This window comes from Boleophthalmus pectinirostris, unplaced genomic scaffold (assembly GCF_026225935.1).
Source record: "Boleophthalmus pectinirostris isolate CB_2022bp ecotype Guang Dong unplaced genomic scaffold, ASM2622593v1 HiC_scaffold_4, whole genome shotgun sequence".
Classification (NCBI taxonomy): Eukaryota; Metazoa; Chordata; class Actinopteri; order Gobiiformes; family Gobiidae; genus Boleophthalmus; species Boleophthalmus pectinirostris.
In genome coordinates, this window is record NW_026571353.1 from 13,257,588 (window position 1) to 13,282,700 (window position 25,113).

General features: G+C 36.7%; 1 protein-coding gene across 6 annotated transcripts in view; it reads right to left on the bottom strand.

Moving 5' to 3' along the window:
• Nucleotides 1-25,113, bottom strand: part of arvcfb (ARVCF delta catenin family member b) — a 266,391-nt gene that overhangs the window by 43,358 nt on the left and 197,920 nt on the right. For all 6 annotated transcript variants that reach the window (XM_055161604.1, XM_055161603.1, XM_055161602.1 and 3 more), the window contains 4 exons: nucleotides 19,364-19,547; nucleotides 8,649-8,766; nucleotides 7,842-8,013; nucleotides 3,606-3,677 (listed from right to left, as the gene is read on the bottom strand). In XM_055161604.1, coding sequence (XP_055017579.1) covers nucleotides 3,606-3,677; nucleotides 7,842-8,013; nucleotides 8,649-8,766; nucleotides 19,364-19,547 — 546 coding nt within the window. The remainder of the gene's footprint in view (nucleotides 1-3,605; nucleotides 3,678-7,841; nucleotides 8,014-8,648; nucleotides 8,767-19,363; nucleotides 19,548-25,113) is intronic.

Below are 25,113 nucleotides of genomic sequence, written 5' to 3' on the forward strand. Positions count from 1 at the left end.
TAATGTATTGTTTTGAAAAGAATATTCCATGCTCCACAGCATGGCATCAAACTATAATTTATGGAAAGGACGCTAACATCATCAGGCCAAGTTACAGGTAAGATCTGTGGAGAGGTAATCCCGTTTTCACTAGGATTGCATATTTTTCAAATTTTCTTGACCTGTAGGAGTAAGGTTAAAGTAAAATCTAGCTTTCAAGATATCAACTCTGGTTTCTGGTACAATAGTCTACGTTTTACATACAACGTAAAAATAATGTAACGCTACAACAATGTTGTTGTAATTGGATGATATTGCCACAAGACAGGAATAAAGAGAGCAACTAGCACTAGAAAGAAATGATCAATGCACTTTCAAAGGCACTTGGGGTTTTGCTATTGTGATGAGACCTATTATCTCTGCCCTCATTACGGCTGTCCACTTGTTTGCCAAGCTAATAAATGTCAAACATGATTGGCCTGTCTGCGTGAGGGAAAGCTGCGGTAAACTAAACAGCAAACATTTCAAGTGACATTTAGACTTAATGATAATTGCTTCCTCGGGATTAAAACTTCCAATCAATGCTGTTACCACAATATTCTATAGTTAATAGATCTAACCATTTCATGCTGGCTAGAGACAAAAATCCAGCAAATCCTTCCAACCACCTGCCTAATGTGTAGCACCATACAAGACAAACTGGTGCACTGGGAGATTTTAATTTACATTAACTGGGCAATTACACTTAAATTACTGCAGCAAAGACAGCCATCATCCAGCATGTTGTGTGTGTGTGTGTATGTGTGAGAGAGAGTGTGTAATAATAAATAATAAATTGTCTGTACCTTTAAGAACAGTAATTTCTGAGATGCCCAGCTGTTTAATCATCACAATTTATCGGTTTCAATCTTGTAAAAAAAATGTATGGAAAATCTATACCACTTTATAATAATTACATCTTAATATGAAGAAAAACGTAATTCATAATGAATACATAGTTTTTTAATCATGATCTACTTAAGTAACTATTCATTAATGACTTAAATAGAGTTTCGGATTAAGGTTTAGGGAGGTAATTATTAAGGCTAAATCATTCTTAATAAACATTAGGGCTGCAGTCAAATAAAATTCTTGGTTACCCAAAGACATGTCCTGCCTCAATTAGTTGATTACATAAAGACTTACTTAAATTTGCGAATCATAAACTTAAACTGCCTTTTTACAAATCAACAGATCAACAAAGAAAGGATCTTTTCATGGCCAACGTTGATCCTGATTGTTTAGAATTCATAGAAACCGATGGCCGATAAGCTCTACTACAGACTCAACTACAGCCCTTTTTACCACAAACCTTTAAGAGAAAGTTCCGTTATCTTTTCACACTAAAGTGTTCAAATAGAAATTTGTGCGCAGATCAGCCAAAACAAAATATAGGCCTATGCTAGACTTAAGGCCGATAGCCGACGCACTAAAAAGGTCCAAATATCTCTAAACATTACACCTGATCTGCAGATAACCTGTGGAAAGCACTGACTAATATCAAGCCCATGTGATTTGCTTCGGTTTGGGGAAGAGATAAAAAGTACAAAATCAGCTTAACTCGGGGAAAGCTCTGCGACTAAGTGTGAGATGTGGGCTAATGAGGGCCCACTTTGCCCTGCTAATGTGGCTAATTAGCAGTCAGACAGGAAGTGCTATTGACTTTGAGCGCCTGCCACTACACGCTGATGGAGGAGCTGAAGTGTAAATACCACACGAGACAAGTAAATACACATTGGATTAGGGGCTGGGCAGTGCGGGGCGGGCTGGGTGCAAATCTGGCATAGTTGCAGTTATGGCTGTTTGTAGTGGATATAGCTAAATTAGAAAAGACAGTACCCCAAACATGCTTTCTATTGAGTTATGGATATTTGAAGTTGTCCAAATGTAGTACAATATACAATCCAGTCTATTTTTGCATAATGGTTTGGACAGTGCAGATAAACTAGAGCGGAGTAGTTATGGAATTAATTTCAATAATATGAAAAGAGCTCTTGTCCTTGGACCTTGTAGTGCTATTTCAGATATTTAAATGCCGCAGAGTGAACAAAAAGTAGCTTACAAGCCTGAAGAATCATAAGAAACACAGCATTGTTCTTTAATCCTATATAACAAAAATAAATCTCCATAAAAATCAATGAAAGGTGCTTCTGTTCATTCTACTGGATAGACACAATCAATAGTGCCTAAATATAGCTTTGAATGAAGTTTGACCTGTCACCATAACAAATTTTGAAGTATGATATATTGCTGAAGTAAATGTAGATGATAAATGATAACACTAAAACATAACACAAAGCAGAACTATCCAAAAAGTATTCTAAATGTACAATGTATTATTAAAAACATGAGCTACAATGGATAAACAGCAGAATGCACCATTTTGGTACTGTATTTTTCGGCCTATAAGTTGCACTTTTTCCTCATGGTTTGGGTGGTCCTGTGACTTATACTTCGGTGCAATTTATGTTAAAATTTTCACACTGACAGCCATGAGAGGGCGCTCTAGGCTTGTGTACTCCTGTACCACTGTCACTTTGCATTCTACTGCGCATATCGGCTGCAGAAGAAAAAGAGTCACTGTCCTGTCTGGTATCATGTCAGCTGGTTGCACCAGTACTTCTGTATCACTGACTATTTAAAATTTAAACAAACATAAAGATAACTGAAACCATCTTGCCGGGATTCAGAAAGGCTGGAATAATTCTAACTGGAACTTATCCTGAGTCTGATGACAGCTACGAAGAAGAGGAAGCAGCGCTCTGTTTACCTCCGGAGGTTGCAGAGTTGCTCAGATCAGATGTCACATCTGAGCAACTGAGGATGAAGAATTGAATAGATTTGGTGATTTGGTGAGATGGAGAGTTTGGTAAACTTGCTATGTTCTGTTGTTTATGCTCTAGTTATCTAGTTAGTAATAACTGTTCATACAACATCCTGTTGTTCTCTGTTCTGTTGTTATTACTATAACTGGCCTTTCAAGATGAAATGTAGGTTCCTGGTCTCTGATTTTATAAAATAAATTTCCACCAAAAAGTGCGACTTATAGTCTGGTGCAACATGTTTTCTTCTTCATTATGCATTTTTTGGCTGGTGCGACTTATACTCCAGTGCGGTAATTAGATTGTATATTTTTAGTTTATAATTCAACTTTCTACAGCTCAAGTCTTATGGCACTGCAATAAAACCTCCAAACCTCCTAAAAGAGAGAGCTAAGAAATATTGTTTCATCCACCATATACTGAACATTAAGATGATATAGTAATTATTGTGACAGGTCTATGAAAATGATCAAAATTTGTTTTCAATGAATTTACTTGCTGGATTAAAATGAACAAAGAAAATGCCTTGTGAAAAAAAACAAGTAAATATATGTATTCAAGTGCTCCATCCAAGTAAACCTGCAGATAGTAATGCATACATTTTCCCACATACCATTGTATCTTTGAATTCCACACAAAGCAGGCCCATATTCTCTGGCAGCCCTTCTAGTATTTTTGTTGTTGTCTTTTCTTTTATGCCTCCATTGTATTAATACAACTGAGCACAGAGCCTATAGAAAACTTTCTTTGAAGCACGCAGCCTACCTCTGGTTGGCTCGGTGCGCTTGGGCAGATCCAACGTGTCATAGTTTTTGTCGTTTTCACCATTTTTTCTTCCTGTGTAGAGAAAACAAGAAGGAAAAAGACTTTAATTTCAAAAAATATTATAATTAAGTATGCTTTCTATGTCACAGGTACCAGGTGATAAAATTACAAATCCATTAGCAATTTAATCATGTTTACTGCAACTGCAAACTTCTTATCTTAAATCTAGATTAAAACTTCACCCACACGAAATAAGAAAACAAAAACATGTTACCTGTAGATACCATCTTGCATTTTAGGTAGTGATGTGAAAAATTACCAAGACATCGGACTAATTTTGGCCTTGACAGACAGCACAAGGAATGAAGCTACTATATGAATGAATGATGCATGCACTCACTGAAGAAAGCTACAGAGATATGACACAGATATATTCTACAATGTAGTTTCAAATCACTGGTGTACAATAGACAAATGCATTGAACATCTACATTGCACAGTCCCATTTCCAATATATTGCACGTCGTATAGAGGAAGAAGCATTTCCGGAGATGGCAAACACTTTGAATAATGTAGAGGCACAGGGGGCACAGAGCAGGATGGGGGGTGGTCCAGTCACTACGGTGCAGCCAGATAATGGTCTCCTCACGTGCACAAGGACATGCCCAAGAGAGAGAAGAGGGAGAGGGGGAGACAGACAGAAGGGCCAGCCCCACACTTAGGAGGAAGTCACATTTCCGGGCAGTGTAATACAATACAATAAGAAGGAAACAAGCCAAGCTACACTACATTAATACAATTATGCACAGTGTCAAGGTATACTAAACACTTTCAATTTTAAGATCTATTTTGAGAGCTTTTACTTTGCATTGTGTAACTTTTCTGGTGCAGGGTCTGCCATTTGTTTTTGTTTTTTTCCATTGGACATGTTATTTCTTTGCCAACTTTGCCTGGAATGTTCCACAGTAGCAATAAATGTATCCATCTTGAATTTTCTCAAATTTTCAAGGTGGTTTTATTGCTTAACACATGTAACTTGGCTTGGTGGTGTCACTTTTTTTTGTCTCCATGTAGATAGATGTGTTTAATGTAATGCTGGTCAAAGCAACAATATTTCCATGGAGACGAGGAGGTAACAGACCCACTAACAGAAAAGTTACATAGTGTGCCTTTAAAGGAGACAAAGTTGTTTAGGCCCCAACGTGCATATGCATATGCCTATTCTATAAAATCTTTGGTATAAGAATTTAAAATTTAAATTTAAAACATTGCTGAGTTGAGCGTATAGTATGCAAAAAAAAAAATAAATGCATGTAATTTGATTCATTGTAAATCTCCTTTCAAGTTCCATACTAGGCCTTGGGATATCTGGTACTTTGAATATTAGGACACAGAAATTCAACTTTAAAAAATATGTCCTAATATAAGGAGGATTTATTAGTTTGTTGCCATATTTGACCTGCTTTATTTCTGTAATAGTGAAAATGTGTTTAAACATTTCAATTACATTTTTAAACTTTTTACTTCCTCTAATTGGGACTGCAAGGCAAAAGGCTGCATGTTTGAAGTGCCAAAATTGTAGCCAAGTTATTTTTTTCCTTTCTTGGATTATTTGGAAGAGAGCCAAAACTACTTTTAACTATTTTCTACAGCAGCCGGGGGCACTGGGAGAAGCAGAAGAAAGGGGTGAGAGAAGAAAGAGGGGTGAAGGAGGTGTAGTCTAAAAAGCACACTCACCTTGATTAAACCATTCCTCTATAGTTAGCCAAGGAGGCAGCAGCAATGCCATAAAACACAAAGCGGGGAGAGAAGAGGAGAGTTAAGGTGAAAACTGTTGGCACGTCAAGGGAATGCAGTGTCTATGGCGTGTGAAGACCGCTCACAAAAAGGAGGCTAGCTTTGTCTGAATAGAATAGAGCAGCCAAACCAAGAGTCAGTTAAGAAGGATAATAAAAGAAACAAGATTTAGGCAGCAAAATAGACTACCGGGAAAGAGGAGAGCCATTAGCAGCATATAAGACAGTTTCTAAGAATGTGTGTTTGAGAAGTGTGATGAAAAATACTTTTGAAAGCTCATTGGATATGAATAAAAGATGTAGGAATAAGCATATCCATACAATAATAAGGATCTGTTAAGTATGTATCATGTTAAATTAAGGTGAGTAAACACAGGGAATATTCTAATAGCAGAAGCCATTAGAACATTTGGAGCATATTTAGAACTTGAGATTTATTGCCGACGTTTAAGAGAGGTGTTAAGAATGTTGCTAACGACTTTAAGAGTGTTTTAATGGTTCATTTATCATTTAGTACAAACATTTTAAGAAAAGCTGCTCTGAAAATAATTAGTAGATCTGTTTACCACTATAAAACAAACAAGCATTAACCGCAGGATTACGCAATTAGTTAAAGTCTAGGTTAAAAGCCTGTGCCTTAAGGTTGTTGAGTTGCATATTTCTACATCTTTTGTGCTCATGTTTTAACAATAATATCCCGGGTTTATTTTTTATTATAATGTATTACATAAGCTAAACAGAACTTCTGACAACTTTCTTCTAAACTGTTTATACCTACTCCTTTTCCTTCACAAACACCTTAAGGCTCAAAAGCTACTAAACACTTTTCATTAGCCAAAGTGTGAGTACACATAATAATTGCTTTCTCTTTTGTTTAAATACATTTATGCTTCAGTGATGTCCCAACCCCAAAGTGCGATAGTGATTCTCCAGTGAACAGTCAGGGGTCAAAAGGTCGCCAGTTACAGGGTCACACCTCATTGGCTGACTGATTAATGGTGGTCATTATTGTAGTTGTTGTAAAGACTTAAGAGTGGGGATAACAATAGTGTTTAGCTAAATGCCAAGAAGCATGCTGATAAGGACATACAAGAATAGCATCAGTTAAAGGAAAGGCAAAGGACTATGGTAGATGCATGCACTCAAAGTAATACTCAAGAGAAGGTTTAAAATAAAAGACTGTTTCAATACTGTTTAAATACTGTTTAAATTGTGCCATTTTCTGATTTATGTTATAATGTTGTTTCCTCATCATAAACATATCTGGAGTTTTGTTTTGTATCATTTACACAAGTTTAAGACATAAATCCTGCATATTTAGGCTGAGTTCTTTTCTCAAACACAAGACACTCTGTTCCACCTTGTGATGTCATGTGGTAAACCACTGTGTTTTTAAACTCCATACTTGGATCATTTCAGCAAATTTCCATCTCTACTGAACTATTAACTTCAAAACTATCACAAAGTGGAAGAGAGCTTTGGAAATATAAACAGAATAAAGGGTTACTCAAATGTGTGGCTGAAACAAAACACACCACTATGTATGTTTCAGATAAAGTAACAACATTCTAACATGGTTTAAAGCTCACAATAGTAAATTTGATGTAATATAGGACCTTTAAATAAAAGTAGACTTTGTTAAAAAAAAACTGAATAACTGCTGGCTTGTCTGTTCAACTCATAATAGAAGTGAAAAAAATAATAATTATACCTCTCTTAATTCTAGCTTTTTTATCAAAATAAATTTTCATATCAGAATCTTTTAATTAAAAGACAAAGCACTCTACCAAGATGGCTGACATTTTGGAAATCTTTTGAGACTGAATTTGTTATTTGTTTCCCAGAACACCTGTTGTTTTTTGGTTTTTGATGTGCTTGCTTGTTAATTAAAATCCACTACCCTTCTTTAGTAATTTGCTGTCTCTTTTAATTCATTTCCTCTTATGTCAGATGATTTCAGTGCACAGACTGCTCCTGCTCCATTTTAGAATGATTTTGCTGGTACACTAAAAGCCAACTACTAAGTGATACTGTATAAGCAAATATTTCCAAATCATTTAAAGGTGTATAGTGTAAATTTTTGGTTAAGGGCCCGTCAACTGCTTGATTCTCTGGATATGTCATTGCTCTGCCTGGAACGTTCCACAATGACATTAAACAGCTCTACTTTACATTAATTAAACAGGCATTCTGACTGTGAGCTGGGTCACCTCTCTACAGACCTGATCTGTAACTTGGTCTGGTTTGGTCTATCTGGTCTATCTGGTCTATCTTCATGGGATAGAAAGGTTTAATGCCATACTGTAAAACATTCCAGACAAAGGAATAACATCTCCACAAAATAAAGCATTTGATGGGCCCTCTATCCGAAAAGTTACACAATGCAACTTTAAACATATACAATGGACTTAAACACAACTCTCCCTTTTCTCCTCCTCACCTTTGGCCTTCTTTCCTCCGAAGCAGCCTGCGTCATCTTTCTTCTTCCTCTGGGGCCCTGCTGACCCTGGGGCCTGCAGTCCGTTGGGGTCTTGGTACTTCTCGGCTCCTGGGACCTCTTTGTGCACATGGTACGACAGGTTTCTCATGATGCACACGCAGTTCTCCACAGACTAAAGAAAATGAAAGTCAAGAAAGAAATACATTAATTTCATGTCCAAAATTATTCATCGGCTGACCCTGAACCATGACTTAAAACAAAGTCAAATGAGGATTAATTTTGTATCGTGTCCAAAATGGTCTGATTTATCTTCTTCTGTAACTTCTTTGTCAATTTGAACTGAAGCAATGGCAAGATAACCTTCAAACATCAAGAAATTGGGGATTTATGAAGTAAAGCCAGTGAAGGAATGTCATTTTTTCTTTGACAAATCACTGATAGCGCCCATGCTGTAATAAAAGACACTACTGAGATTTCTGCAGTGTACATCTTCTGGTGATAATTAGCAAGTCTATCACATCTGTTTTTAAAATCACTCACAGTTTTGATTAAAGAAAAACATGGTCACTGATTATTGAGAAAAATATGTTAATGGAGACTACGATTCTGACATGAATTATTTATAAGTGTGAAGATAAACACTAAGCTAACATTTTTTAATCATGTAATTTGTTTTTCATTTAATTTCAAATTTTAATTTAATAAATTTTTTTATTTTAAGTCTTTATTAAAATGAGTTGGTCATAACCGTATCAGTTCTATCCTTCTGGTCCAGTAGATATTAGCTGGACATTCATAAAGTATTACCTTATTATCCATGTCTTTCTTGCCCACAGCTGACTGCAGAGCGTGGAGAAGAGCGTCCACCAAACCATCACACTCCCTCAGCCGACGTCGAGCCTCGGCCCCGTCTGAACTCACATTTCTGTAACACACAATCACATGACATGAATAAAAACATATACAGATGATAGGTACTAAAACATAACTACAGCATGAACATTGTAACCATCTTTTGGGATACTGTGTTTACTTAAAGTGGAACTAAACACTAAATCTGCTTTTTTGCTACTAAACTGTGTATGTTTTTTAAGGGCATTATCAACTGTTGGCATTTTTAGTGCACACTAGGTAAATTTTCAGCTTTCTGGTCAAAACGCCTAAATCTAAATGTAAGCTGCCTTCAGTGGCCTCCATCATTTCCAGTAGTTGATGACATCTCATAACCTGGCTCATGCCGGACTGATAAGTGTGTCCCTCTGAACTAAGTTCTACACATTATCAATCTGGAAGAGCTCTCACTGAAAGTGATCAGAAAACACAGAACATCATGATGATGATTTGAATCTGATTGGTCACTCTTTACTTTAATACTCTGTGTACTGCCCAGTTTAGTAGCGCTATCTAAAATGTGGTTATGGGTAGAGTTTAAATGTTTTGTCCAACTTTAACATAGACAATACAAGTTACATTTTGAATAAACATCTTGGTTGTACATTACCACATTGTTGTTGTCATATTCATATACAACAATTGCATCTTTTACTTGTGCTTCATTACATTAAAGGAACATTTTACCTAGAAGTATTTTTAAGATATTTACTACACAGAAGCAAGGGATATCTCCCCAGCCTGGTACAAAATATTATGTAATCCATACAGAAAGCTCTGCAGGCTGATTTTTTCATAATAAAATCAATGTACATTTCATTGTTGCGATGCTACAAAGGGAAATGCCTTCTCTGTTACATCAGCTTTGACAGAGCAGCAGCAGTAGCAGCTTTAGCATGTCTCTCTGACTGACTGCCTGGCCAGGCTTTAAAGAGGGTTATGGGAGCGCAGGGGCACCCCTCTCCACACTGGGGACTTCATTTATGAGAGCTTCAAACCCACGTAATCCCATTAGCTCAGCTCCTTGGTCCTGGGATGGAGCGGCAGCCTTGTGGTGAAGCTGTGAGGAGTCAAAGGCAAAGTACATCCACTATGACTATATGTGTCTCTACTACTATAACATCAAATTATGCACATGTAGCCTCCACTTTCTTACATTTACTTTAAAAGAACAAAACCGAATTTGGTTCAGATGCAATGGCCTGTAGAACTGTTTGAAATGCACATTTCAGCACACCATTTGAAGCAACCAATAAATAACATGTAAATTCAACTACTCTAGTTTTTGAAAAGATTTTATGGAAAAAAAATGAAAACAAAATAATTAACAGCACTTAATGTTTGAAATCCTAGTCTAGTCTGTTATAACATCCAAAAATTTTTTTTTCCAATCATTCATTAAGTAAATGGTAAATAGTCACAGTTTTATACAGCTCTTTTCCACCTTCAAGGCATTTGAAGCGCTTTTCATTTGTAAACTATGTTTTTTCACAATTACTATTTAACAGTAATTATTATTTTACTATCAAATACCAGCATTATTTCTCAAGTGACACTGAAACAATAAAAAATAAATAAATAAATAACTGATAGTATTTTCTCTCACTTTTGGCCAACTCTAACGGAGATCACAGTCTACAATTAGTTCCCTTATTCATGCATAGTTTTAGATCATCTTTAGAACAACTTGACCATATGTTTCTAACAGCAGATAATAGCATTAGCAGCTTTAGGTCGTGACTGTCACATAAATTTGAGATGTAGCATCGGAGTGCACCTGCCCAATTTCCCGCGGCAGGCGAGACAGCAGGTGGCCAGCTGGTTTTAATGTCTGTAGAGTTTTACACTGGAGCTGTCCGTAACACTCACTATGTTCCATGTCAAATATTGTCAACCATTACAACATTGGGGTCAGCTGGGAGCACTTTACTATGTAGGCCTGTTTACACTGATGCCTAATGAGACTTTCTGTGTGGAGTTTGCATTTTCAGTTTCTCCTAGTGTCTAGATGGGTTTTCTCTGAGCTGTCTGGTTTCCTCCAAACCCAACTCAACCCAGACCATGCTCCATCAATAAAATCCTCTAGCTAAGGAAGTCCTGACCAAGCTTAGCTCAAGTTAAAAAGGGCTATACAATTGTAAGACATGAATGTAAAAGTATGTATCTTATATCCCAAATGCATACATGTGACAAAGCTTTTATACCATTTAGATAAATAATAAAGTTAAACTAGGCACAATGGCTTACAAGAGTTGAGGAAATTAGGTCTTTCAATCAAAGTTCTTATCCCATCTTTAACCACATTCAAAAATATACTGCTGTTCTGATATTGTAGAGATTGGCATGCCTTCAGTGAACGCCACCAGTCTTCCAACAAATTAAACTTAATCTTTGGCAGAGACTATGGCAACCAGAACTCACCATCTGCACAGACCTATAAAGCATAAACTCATCCATCTTTAGCTGTCAAAAAGAGGCCCATTACTCCTCCCTGTAAACTGTAAACTGATCATTTATGTGACAGGTCGGCGTCCAGGACAGGCGGGCAGCGCACTTTTATAGTCAGCTGTTTCATTCGCAGGAGTCTTTGAGGAACAGTTGTCCCGCTGCAAGGTTTACGAGCGCTACATCTGTCGGTTTGAAACACAGAGGAAAGTCAAATAGTTTCTGGGTACGTATGGAGTTTGTTTGGGGATACTGGGGAAAAGTTTTGTGCTGTTTGGATTGATATTGTGCCTCCATAAATCAGGTCAAAATCGGAACTGGCTCTGGCCCAAGGTAGAACAAGATCAGGTCCAAATTCAGTCTAAACTATAAAAATAAATACATTGTGTTTTTGAAGCCCATTGGAGTACATTATATCCTCATTCAGTCCTTTATGGCCTGGTGTTGCGTATTTGTGACCAACCCGAAAATTTAAGAAAAAAAAAACAAATGGGAAGTTTTATTTTTTTCCACGAGCTACAGCTTCCACTCAAACCTGTTCCATGGGAAAGTAATGATATAAAATGATTCACAACAACCCCAATTAACAACGTAACAAAAATGCTCAAATTAATTTACCATGCTAGTTGTACTGATGATGGGTTGGTTGAAAATAAGACTAAGAGACACCAGGCAAGGGGTTAATAAAGCATGAATTAAGACTTCATTTTGAATTATTATTGAATTATTGGATGATTCAGGCTTAATAACTACTTAGTAAGAGGTTTGGTGATTACTTAAAAGAGCAATGTACAACTTTTTTGGTGGAGGATCTGTCACCTACTTGTCTCCATGGAAGTGTTTCTATTGCTCAAAAATACAGTAATTCTCTCAGTGAACAGGGTTGCCACTCCAGAGATCTGACCTGTAATGTAGCCTAGTTGTCTCCCTTGAGATACATAGGTTTCATCTTTATCATGGATCATTCTAATCTAGACAAAGCAATAACATCTCCATAAAGACAATCAGGTGACAAACCCTCCACCAGAAAAGCTGCGTAATGCACCTTTAAATATTTACTAAGCTTAATCATTTATTATGGCAAATTAAGGAGAAGTTGTTATAAAGTGGTACATTACTGGAAAGCCATGGTCTGTCTGTAGAAGCACTCCTCGCTTATTTTTATACCAAACATAGCCCAGTTTATTTTTACTACAACTCTGGTTCATAGTTCAATTTCTGCTCACTCACTATGTCCTTTAGTAAGAAATTCACTCTAAACTGTACATGGTAATGAGGCTGAGTGAGAAAGAAAATTAAAAATGATAACAGCTGTTTGGAATTGGATTTCAAATTTTGTTTCACCAATTGCACGACTGAGTTTTGCGTTCTAGGTTCACCAGAAAGAAAACCAAATGCACTTGCTTTCATTTCACATTACATCTGTTGCATATATTTCCATTAATTTGGGCTGGGGCAAAAGCTGATATGAAGCTTGATTTTCAAACAATGCTAAAATATCCAAATATATACAACCTTACCCACTTTTGTCCCTTATTTCAGAACCGTAGCTTTTCGTAGCTGTTACGATCACATAATACCTCATACATGAAAAATCAACCATGTGCCAGTGCCATTTTGGAAAGGGCTCTCATTTTAGCAATAACTGTAGCATTAAATTGGTCAGATAATTTTAGTGCCCATTACAAAAATCAGATAAATGCAGGTCTTTTAGTGATGACCAGAGACGCCTGATAGTGGGGGGGCATTTTATTGTTAGCGGCTAACAGAATAAGTGGATGTGCCGGCGCTGGCGGGCTGTCACTGTCTATGGCGTGTGTGTTATCAGATGAAGACGCTGAAGGTCAATGGGAGCCGTGTGTCTCTGTAGAGGACAAAGGAGCAGCTGGGGGGACAGGCCACTACCATACTGACGGATGGAGATGGAAGAGGCTATTCAGACAAGGGCATCAGACCAATCACTGGAGCAAATGTGGAGCACCATACCTCAGAAAAATTTTGTTTTCAAAATGCAGTTATCAATCAAGTAAAATTTGTGCTTAAAGCTGCACTGTGTAACTTTTTGGTTGAGGGTTCATCACCTGCTTGTTTCTATACGATATGTTACTGCTCTGCCTAAAATGTTCCACAGCGTGACATTCAACAGCTCTCTAACTTATATTAATTAAATTAAAGGTGGTTTTATAGCTCCCAAAATACCTAGAAAAACTGGTATTCTGACTGTGAGTGGGGTTGGGATGGTTAGGCTCCATGATAAAAACGTATAATATTATACTATAAACCAGACAAAGCAATAACATTTCTATGAAGAAAAGCATTTGACAGACCCTCCACCAGAAAAGTTACACGATGCATCTTTAAGGTAAAAATAACTGTAATACAAACAGACAAAATCAATTCAGCTTCCTATGAATCCAATGCTGTAAGTGTGCACATAATCTGAAAATGATTGTTATCAAAAGTTCTCCATATTCCTCTGTTAATAACACAGAAATATTAATTGATTATTGCCTGAAACCCTCTCTTCCAACCAGGCCAGAATGGACAGAGATTTAAACAAGTCTCCATCATGAGACAACTGACAAACTTTAAATGACAATCGACTTGTTCATATACAAAGATGGACTTCTGTAACTTTATATTTGCCAAGGATTGTTCTCAATGCTGTACTTACTGATTTTATAAAGTAAGGTAAAAAATAAACAAGGATAAAAAGTGTGAACTGTGTCACATTCCAAGCAGCCCCTAACTCGGGTACTATGCAAATACATCTGTTTACTAGTGTATAGTCAATTATCGCTGTTAGATTTTCTTGATTAAATTATGCTGATGTCCAAAAGCCTTCGAAATGTTCTGAAGGATCTAACATTTCTGACAACACCAAGAATAAACCAGGGCAAATCCATGCCTACATCAGAACTAAACCAAATCCAAACCAAACAAAACACGACACAGACTTAACAACAAAATGTGTATATAAAATCTAATTACATAGAGCTCTTTATACTCCCATTATTCATTATTTTCATTGATTTTTGTAAATTCAGTTGATTGGTCCTCTCTCATCTTCTACTCAGTTTTAGCTTCAACGTAAGAAAATGGTGTTTAAATGTGCATTAGACTTCTGGTAATCTCACAGTGGTAAACCAAGCATTTATCATATTGACAGCTGGGAGATCATTGAACACACTGTTGCCACTTTCGTGACATTTGCAGTAGCTATTTTCCACAGTGTTTCTTTAATCCTCCACATAAAGCAGTTATTAGCTCGGTTCTGCTCTAGGAAACAGCTGTCAATGAGCGGATGAGACTGGAGAAAAAGATTTGCTCACCGCCCCATAGTGAGGTAATTTTTCTTTCTCGTAATGGTCAAAATGGGTCCTAATCTTTGTTGGAACATTTTAACCTTGTTTTAAGTTTTAAACAGTAATTAAATGCACTCTTCATCCTCGTCTGTGAAGCTGCAGCAAATCTCTCCCAGACAGACTTTAAAACAGAAGATTACAGATACTTGAAGGCTATACTTTGACTTTGGAAAGAGTTAGTTTGAGACAAAGAAGATTTAAGTAAAAAGTTTCAAACGCCACTTTGCTACTATGCAACTTTTACGCTAAGGGCATTACTGTATTTAAAATATACATGATTCTTTTTAAATTAGAAGGGGATTAAGACCGGGAAGAGCAAATGGTCCGAAGAGTGTAGTTGTACTGCAAAGACCACAGCTATGGCAAAGAAGATATAGTATGTTTTTTTTAGGAAATATTTATCACCTAACACATGTAGATGGTTGTTTTGAAGTTCAAGCATTATTGCAGAGAGCACAGAATGTATAAATGGGCATAGCTAACCTACTAGCCGCCACGTTCCAAACAAGAAATGTTCATGGAGACGCTTCTGGCTCCTTCGACTCTCCTTTTGACTCCAATTGACTTAATACTGGAAAATTGTCGCCCCTCCCTCTGTAACTGCTGCAGTGAGCCTTGTTATTTTGGTCTTAAAATGTTCATATTAACATGCTCTTCATGATCGTGGAGTTTTTATTTTGCTATTTTGTATAAATCCCTATTCCTAATATGAACCTAGCTCCAAGCTTTGCCCCTATAACTGCCAGCATTGTGAGCTTCATTTGGCTGGAGCCTAACGCTATGGATAGCATCACGCTGCCTTAGTCCGCTTCTTTATACATTCTATAGTGCAGAGTTGTGGGCGGAGATAGGAGGTATGTGAAAAGAGACATTTTCAGAGCACTCAAGCTCTGAATGTTGTAGAAGGCAAAATTACTCAAACTTCACGAAGCAATTGAAATACAACTTTTCTGGTTCAAGAATAAATAAATAATCCTTTTACAATGCAGGCCCAAAAGAGTATGTCCATTTTGAAAAGTAAATATTGATTTAATTAGTGAATGGACAATATATTCTACAAGAGAGACTACTGTTCAATAATGTACGTTAAAAAAACACCATTCAAGGCATCTGAGAATAAGAATATAAAAGCAGATGTATTATCAAAACCCATCTGTTGTTTTGATTCTGGGATTGTCTCCAGCTTTGGAATCTGCCACTAACACAAATCTATTCTTCTGACTGAGCTTGCAGAGTAAACACCGTAAATAAGACAGAGGGGGCACCGTAATGAAATGATCCCGCCTTTTATCGAGGAGTAAGCAGCCTCTGTGTTTGGGTGAGTAAATAGATTCTCCGTGGCATCAGCATTTCTTCTCCAGACATCGCCGGTCTAGGCAACAGCAGGCTTGGTTACAGTTACCATGGAGACTGATTTCCGTCCTCGGCATCAGAGAAAAGAGGACGACAGGGATGCATTGTGCTGAGTGACGGCAATGATATCTACAGTGGCATCAGAGGTGACGGAGCGCACTGCCAATTGGGGGTTTGGCTTGAAGGTAGAGAGTGAATGAGGCAGATAAAAGGACCAGTAGACAAGCTATGGACGGGAGGCATGGGTTATGAGAAAGGTTAACCTGAATTGTTGCAACTACGAGCCTAAGACAGGTTGCAATTTATATAATGGACAGTCACAAGGGGGCATACACGGATATTTGTTCATTATGAGCAATCTAAAGTTGCACTGTGTAACTTTTCATGGCAACAAGCAGGTGAAGCCATTGGCCAGGTTACAGGTCATATTTGGAGAGGTAGCTCCGCTCAAAGTAAGACTTTACTATTATTATCAACAAAAACACAAGATTAATGTCATAATATGGAACATATTACACAATGCAATAACATATCCATGGAGACTAGCAGAAAAGTTCCCACCAGAAAAGTTAGGAAACAGTGCAAGTCTGTTCCCTTACGACCTCTTGTATACAATTGTGATATACTGTATTTATATTACAATTACAATTTGTTTTTTTACTTACTACTTATGTACATACATTTATATAATTTGTGTCTTATCTGAAACCAGTCTCTTGGTATTTTTATTGCTACTTATTTAGAAGTTTATTGCCATTTTAATATTTTTTTTTACTCTTTGTTACTGTAATATAATGTGATGTGTGAGCTACTGTGTCCAAGTAACTTCCCTTGTGGATCACGCAAAAGTTTGTCTAAGTCTAAAGCTGCATGATGCATCTTCAAATTCACTAAGTGGCATAGAATCATGGAAGAGATAGCACAAGCAGTTACAATGCCTTATTGACAATTGAAGTATTTTAAACTTATCAAAGAAAGCTGCCTGGCATCTTAGTTTTGGTTTGTGAAAAGGGTCTTGCTCTTTCTTTACATTAGTAACAATATGTATTCATTAAAGGAACATTCTATGCATTTGTTGAAATATAGGTACTTTAAATGACAGCTCTGCAAAGGCAAAAATATATCTAAGCCTATTTTAAGTTTCTCAAGATATTACTTCAACCTCCTGTCCTGTTCTGTGACGTTTTATGCTGCAAAAAGCACAGAAACTATTTTGTCTTGAATTGCCAGTGCACCTCTCAGTAAAAAATCTCACTTGTAGGAGAGAAGAGAACTTGCCACAAACCATCTGATGCAGCGCAATGGAGTGTGAAATACATTCTGGTACATGGCGTCTGGGCTAGATTTGGTTGTTAGATTTTTAGTTTTGGATGTCACCCAGCGCACTGTACCATCTTTTTCTCTGGATCCAATGTGGTCTAGACAGCGCTTGGCTCTAGGTGAAGGCACAGGCACCGCGTCACACTACACTCTGTCTATGTGAGTGCAGCCAAAATGACAGATACAGCAGTGAAGGTGGAGGAAGAGCAGATACTTGAGGGGGAAAATACTCGCAAGATAATAACAAGGATTCATTGATAGAGAGAACTGTCCTCTGCAGGTGATGGCAGCATTTCAAAGAGGTGCGGTGCGTCTGACAGGTTTTTTGGAAGGTTTCCTCAGCTGAAAATGTCAAATGGATATTGAATATTTTAGCTTCTGTCGAAAACTGAAAATCATGACTTTTACTTTGTTCTTCGGCAAAAGTCAAAGTAACTTTATTAAAGCGATCAATCAAATGTGGCAGCAACATCAAGAGGACAATTTCCTTTGGCGGCGACTTGGAACTCTCTACCAGCTCAATTCTGTACCCCATTATCAGACTTTTAGGAAGGTTCAAGAAATTGATCTTTGTTGGGAAACTTCTTTGTATGTTAGAGTTACCCAAATTGAGGGTATTGGTAACAGTGTTGTCACGGTAATAAAAATTCAATGTAAATTCAAAAACTTTCTTTTTTTTAAGACAATAAAACGTGTTATAATTAGATGCAGACAGTTGAGACTTAAGTTCAACCACATATATATTTATAAAATATATCTGGAGCATAACAAATAGATGGAAAATCAACTTAAACAGACCAAGACCATGTGATTTATTTTGACATCTATATTAGCTCAATAATTATCTACTCTCAGTACTAGTTTTAGTATCAAAGCCTTGTATTTATTGATTTTTTTCCCACAGCTGTAATAGGTAGTCAATAAGTACATATTGGGATAAATTGGCAAAATCCAATCCAAATACATGTTGATAACTGAATAAAACTGTTCTACATAATTAAGGGTATGCAAAAATAATGTAAAGAATAATGCATTTAGTAAAAAGAAATGTTTACTGAAATACAGGAGCTTCAGTGCAACAAACACATCTAATAGTTTGCAATGAAGAGAAAGTGATATGACTCTCTGTTACCTTTGCAGCTTTGTACCACGCAGGTTCAAATAAGTTCAAGGTACCTTTTTATACATTCTCTTAGCGAATACCTGATTTATGATCCGATGTTCTTTTTATCTCACACACACCTATATATATATATATATATATATATATATATATATATATATATATATATATATATATATAATAAAATCAAATATCCTTGCAGGATCAACACTAGTGCTTCAACCCTTTCTGTTTGTGATGCTTTTGTTGATTGTTCCTGCCAGCTCCATGTGTTTAAAATGTGGTCAGAGGATCTAAGAGAAAAGAATGCTATGGAGAATTTTATATTGTCTTCACAGGCAAGAGTGATGGTGCAGACAGCCCAGTGCGGACAGCCTCTCAACATACCACACCATAGGCACGTGCACAAACAAAAGCATCTGTCCAACCATAAATCGTCTGTGTATGAGAGGAATCTAACCTTGGCCTGGTATCAAGAATGAATGCTATGAAATCCCCAATCATTTCTAATTTGGATATATCCCTTTGTGATTTTGCTATGGGACATCACAGAAGCACAATCTAGAGAGTATGAGTAACTAGAGTATGTGATAACTCTATAGAACTAAATATATCTTTAGCCAGTTGAAGGTGAACTATGGAACTTTTCTAAATAGTTTGCCTGGAATGTTCCTTGGTATGACATTTGACTTATCTCTTTGGAGACAACCAGGTGGCGCCATCTGGTAAGATCTATGAAGTGGTGACCCCATTTACCGCAAGGAAGCATGTTTTACAAGGTATTTACACCTACAATTAAGTTTAGTGCCTTAATGTTAAATAAAATTTCCATGGAGACAAGCAGAAATCAATTTAAAACAGAAGACAGATTGTGTGAAAAATGTATAAAAAATATGTATAATTTAAAATAAAATGTATTTAGTATCAGGGTATTTTTGTACAACCATTTTGAGATTTTTTAAACTGTCACATATCTCAGTGAGTTTAAGACCTTATAAGCAATTGTCTGTAGGAGTATGAAGTACCTGAGACAGCCCGAAGTGTTCTTGAAGACTGTGGTCCACTCTGCGTCGCGAGGCTTGGAGTCTTCGTTGGGCTCGTGCTCCCAGCCCGAGTGAGGGATGATCACCTCATTTGTCATGGTCTGGAGCCCGTGGTTTATGATCACCATCTTCAGAGGCTCATAGGACGAAAGGTTCCACAAGGTTCCTACGCACAAACACAGAGAGAAGATTGTAAAGCAACATGGTAAGAGAGCACACTTAGAGCCATACAGTAAAATTTTGGACAAGACAGGTTAAACATCTGGAAGAAAGGTCCCAGAAGCTTGTTTATGGGGACACAAATAAAAAAAGTCAAAGAATAATTGTGGTATTGTCTTAACGCCCTATCATCCTATTCAGTCCTAGCCATGGATTCAGTGTTACCAACTGAACTGAAGTAATGTACAGGAATGCATAAAGTATATATAATGGCATCACTTACTGAAATTTGAAGATTTTGTGAGGCAAAGTGATGGTGAGAGTGAAAAAAAAAAGTCAAAATTGGGACTAAACTGGGACTAAATTCTAAACTATTCCTGGACAAGACAAGGACTAAACCAGGACTTGAACAGACTGGACTCAAACCAGGACCCAATAAACACAAGTCTGAATGTACCGTTAGTGATCATTTCCAGGCTTGTTTAAAACATAATGTGCAAGTAAATATAAAGTTAATTGTTAAATCACATTTAGACTAACTGTGTGAAATGATTTACAAGTCTTTTGGATACATGGGGTATATTAATGACAATGCGTTCCTGTGACAGTGAGACAGAAAATCTCTATAACCAGGTAATACGAATATTTGTACATGAGTAATTTGTCTTGACTGTTACAGCTCCACACATCTCCAAATCAGCAACATTACGTCAATTTTCAGCAGAAAATGTGATTTGAGCTAACACTGCTGTCACAGGAGCACAGCAGGTGAGACAGGGGAGAACACTTTTGGCAGCTCATACAGGGAATAAATGATATGCAACAGATTGTACTGAATACATTTGCACTATTATAGCCACAGAACCAAGTAAAAAGCAATATGGATTTTGTGTCAGTCTAAAGCATGGATATGAAGAAATATTTTCATCTGGAAGGGCATCTAGGATAAAACTAGGGACAAAAGTTGGGACAAAAGTTTGGATCTACTTTCTTTTTTATAGTAAAGGTACAGCATGTCACATACTCTGAAACTCTGTTTGCATGTATTTTATCAAAAATATGTTCTGTTTCTGACTTCAATGTATTCTGCCTTGATTCTAGCTAAATGCAATTCTGTATATGGAGAATGACTATCTTATTTATTATATTAAGTGTTTCATTCACACATGAACACGCAAGCCCTGAATATTTAGACTTTTCTCTCAAACAGAAAACGGTTCTACCTTGTGATGTCATGTAGTAATACAGGAAGTGCCCCACTGTGCTTTTAAACTCCATACACCTTCATTAAAATCATTTGCATGATTTCAGACTTGGAATTTCTGATTTCTACTGAACTAAAGCGAAAAGGTTGTGGTTAACCTGAAAACTACCACTACGTGACATCACAAGATGGAACAGAGCATTCTGAGCTTTGGAAATGTGGACAGACTAATAATGAGGGATTACTTAAACATGTGCGATAAAAAAAATGGTAGAGATCATGGAAAGTTGAAGTGAGTGTCTTTTAGTTCCAGACATGATAAAACCTCGAACAGTTCAACCTTCACAAAAGTTCTTGACAAGTTTGGCCCAATGCCGAATGTTGCTATCCCAGTTTTGAGGTCTATTGCTGACTTCTCTGCCTGTTATTCCTTTATGCTTGTCCTTGCTCTCCTTCATCGCCATTTTACAGCGTGTGATTTGTCTGGGACACAAACTCTGGGCATATATAAACGTTCTGATCTGCTCATAACGCAGTGAGCCATTCCCCTTGTCCCACAATAACGGGCCATAAACACTGCACTCAAACTGTCACACTTCCTCAGCCTTTAAAATACTTCTGTACATTTTCCAGATACATTCACTATTTCCGCTGTTAAATCCAACTCACCGTGTATACAGGCAAAAGTCCAAATGTGGCGGGACTGTCCCGGACTAAAAATGCATGATGTAACTGGTTTGACGGGATTTATAGTAGAAAGTAACAAGACATGACTTTTTGTAGTAGTAGTAATAAGTAGTGTTGTCATGAAACTAAAATTATACTAAGGAAAAGACTTCATACTCAATACAGACTCTGATACCAAGATAATAATAAAAAAACATACACATTTATTTATTTAGACAATAGAATGTGATTTTCAACATTACGTCATAGTACTTTCTTTTACATTACCATGAGCCTTATATCAGTATCGTCCAGGTAGGTTCCATAGTGGTCCACTATGTAGTCTTATACTTGTTCAGATACACCACAAGATCATTTTAAAACATTTCAGAAAAAGGCTGATTTCTGTCCTGTGAATGTCATTTTTTAGTATAGATAACTCAAATAAGTATCACGTTTCGATATCAGTTTTACTACTGATTAATATCTGATATTTGATAACCCTGGTAGCAAGTACAAGTAGTAGAAGAACTAGTAGCAGTAGATGCAATATCATAATTTTCATATAGCAGTAGTAGTAATGATAGTAATTTAAATGTAAGTCTGCTCTTTACATTAGTATCAAGGTTTAGCAAAAGGATTACAATTCAGAGCCATCAATTTGTTAAGTATCTTTATGTCAATGTCACTGTTTCAATGTGACAATACTTACAAATGTGCAAGGATGTGTACACAACAATACGCCAAGTTCAATATATGAAAAAAAAATGTTTTCATTTCAGACCATGTTGATGATGTTAAAAGCTTGTCTTTGCCTATGGCGCATATTAATATGGTATTTACAGAGGCGCATCCAGGCAGTAGAATGGATATTGACTTAACAAGCAAACCATAGGCAATCTGTGTAAACATCAATCTTCTTCCTGAAAAATGTGTCAGACATTTATTATCACTGTGAGATACAATAACGCCTTGCCCTTTCTCTGTTTTCTTATTTATATTTGGATTGCACTAGTGACACACAACCGTAGGCATAATAACACATGACAGGCTGTTAGTGGTCCATGTTATATACAGTCCTACATAAAATAAATTATCTAAGAACAAAGCAGTTTAGAGGCTTAACCAATTTTTTCTTTTAAAGGTTGTATAATATGCAAAATAGACTCTTGTGAGCTTTAAGTCATATTATAATGTTGTTAACTCACCCAAAGCATACCTGGAGTTGTGTTTTGTTTCATTCACACATGTTTGAGTAATCCTACATTATAAGTCTCTCTACATCTCCAAAGCTCAAAATGCTCTTTTCCACCTTGTGATGTCATGAAGTAGTTTTCAAATTAACAGCTCCTTTTACCTTTCATTCAGTAGAGACAATTCCAAGACTGATGTTTGATTCTAAATTATTCTAGTGAAGGTACAGGGGTACCCCTCCGGTAATGAAATAAAAATCAACAATGCTTGGTCTCAGTCATAGGTTATGGGTCTTCCAACAGGATAATGACCCAAAACAGACAGCTAAAAACATCCAAAAATGGCTAAGAACAAAACATTGGACTGTTCTGGAGTGGTCTTCTGTGAGCCTAGATCTCAATCCTACTGACCTATACCTGTTGACCAGTGCAGAAGTCGCATTGACACTTACAGAAATCGTTTGATTGCAGAGTTTGCCTCAAAAGGTTGTGTAACAAAATATTAAGTTAAGGGTGCCATCATTTTTGTCCAGGCCAGTTTCATTATTTAGTTTTTTCTAATATTTCTGTTGAACCATAGGTGAAAAGCAATGTTTGATTTTTGCTGGACAATTTTCAGTAAATTTTTATTTATTATTGCTTTTCTCAGTTACAGGTTATTGGGGTGATTATAGTTGATTTTTCTTTCATTGCCAGAGGGGTACCAACAATTTTGTCTACAACTGTATATGTACAATAGAGCACTTCTTGTATCATATGACATCACAAGAGTGTTTTTTGTTTGAGAGAAAATCTGAGCCTAAACATACAGGATTTGTTTGAATGAAACAAAGCAACTCCAAATGTGTTTTTCGATGAGGGCACAACATAATAACAACTACCAGAAAACAGATTAATATGGATTCCTTTAAACAAAAAAATGCATCCCACAGACTATGATAAGGAACCGTAATGCTTGATCGGCGAATGTTTTTAATGAATACATTTTTTCACTCCAGGTTCACCGCAAGTGTATCCGGAAGAGGAAGTCTGAGTTCTCAGGCTTGAATCACATTAACAGCAAGTGGGCTACTGTTTGCGCTAACGGTGATATGAAGACAGTTATACCTGGCCCACGGCAGACAGCAGGATCTCCTCCACTGCTGTGGTATTAGCATATGTTTTACCTCTGACAAGAAACAACCAGCGGGCAATACATCCAGTTAGCAACAAAGCAGAGGATATCAGGCAGATACAGAAGCTGCTTCATGAATATTGTGTTGTTATGATGAGGAAAATATATGGTCATGTATAACCAGTAACCACTACTTCAGTTTATATGAAGTAGGCCAGCTGTTTGGGGCATGTCATTTACTCTACAATTTTAAAGAGCTCATACTAAAGGGTTCTATTTTCAGATCTATGTTATATTGTTGTTTCTTCATCACAAACATACCTGGAGTTGTGTTTTGTTTCATTCACACATGTTTAACACACAAAACCTGCATATTTAGGCTGAGATCTTCTCAAATTCTCTCTTACGATGTCAGGTCGCAATACAGGAAGTGCTCCACCGTGTTTTAAAACTCCACATGCCTTCACTAGAATCATTTGGATAATCTGATGAGGTAACAACATTCTAACATGACTTAAAGGTAAATTGTATAACTTTTGTGGAGCATCCATCAGATACTTTTTTCATTGAAATGTTATTACTTTGGCTGGAATGTTTCACAGTGTGGCATTAAACCTTTCTATCTTCATGAAGACCAAACCAGACCAATTTACAGGTCAGATCTGTGGACAGGCAACTGTGCTCAGTCAGAATGCCAGTTTTTCTAGGTGTTTTTGAGCTATAAAACCACCTGTAATTGAATATGTGTAATAAATGTCATACTGTGGAACATTCCAGGCAGAGCAATGTCATATCTGTAGAAACAAGCAGGGGACGGACCCTCTGCCAGAAAAGTTACACAATGCACCGTTAAAGCTCCTATGAGACAATTTTGTGTAACATAGGATCTTTAAAATAGGGTTGCACAATATATCAGTATCAAATCGAAATCACTTCACACATTTCAATCATTTAGATAATAGAATTTCCACTGCAAAGAGCAAAATATTCCGTCTTTTACTGAAAACAATCTTCTATCTGTAGTGTAAAAAATCCCTCAGTCGTCCAGGAAAAATGTTACACAATTCACCTTTATCAGTTCATATTTCCATCTTCTATTAAATACCCCTGGCGTTGTTTACAATCTGCTCCTGGAACAAAATCTCATTTTTTATATCACATATTGCAATACTGAATAGAAAAATTGCAAAAATATCATGTAGCCCTACCTGAAAAGATATTGTAACTTCCATAATTATGATACACGATTGGGATGATATCTGTATTGAATATAGCATTTAACTTATCCTAACAAAATTGCACTGACTTTCCATGTAGCCTATTACAAAGTTGAAATCCTCTCCTATGGGGGGTAACTAAGTCTTCAGTCAACATCAGTTTTATCCCCTAAAATGTG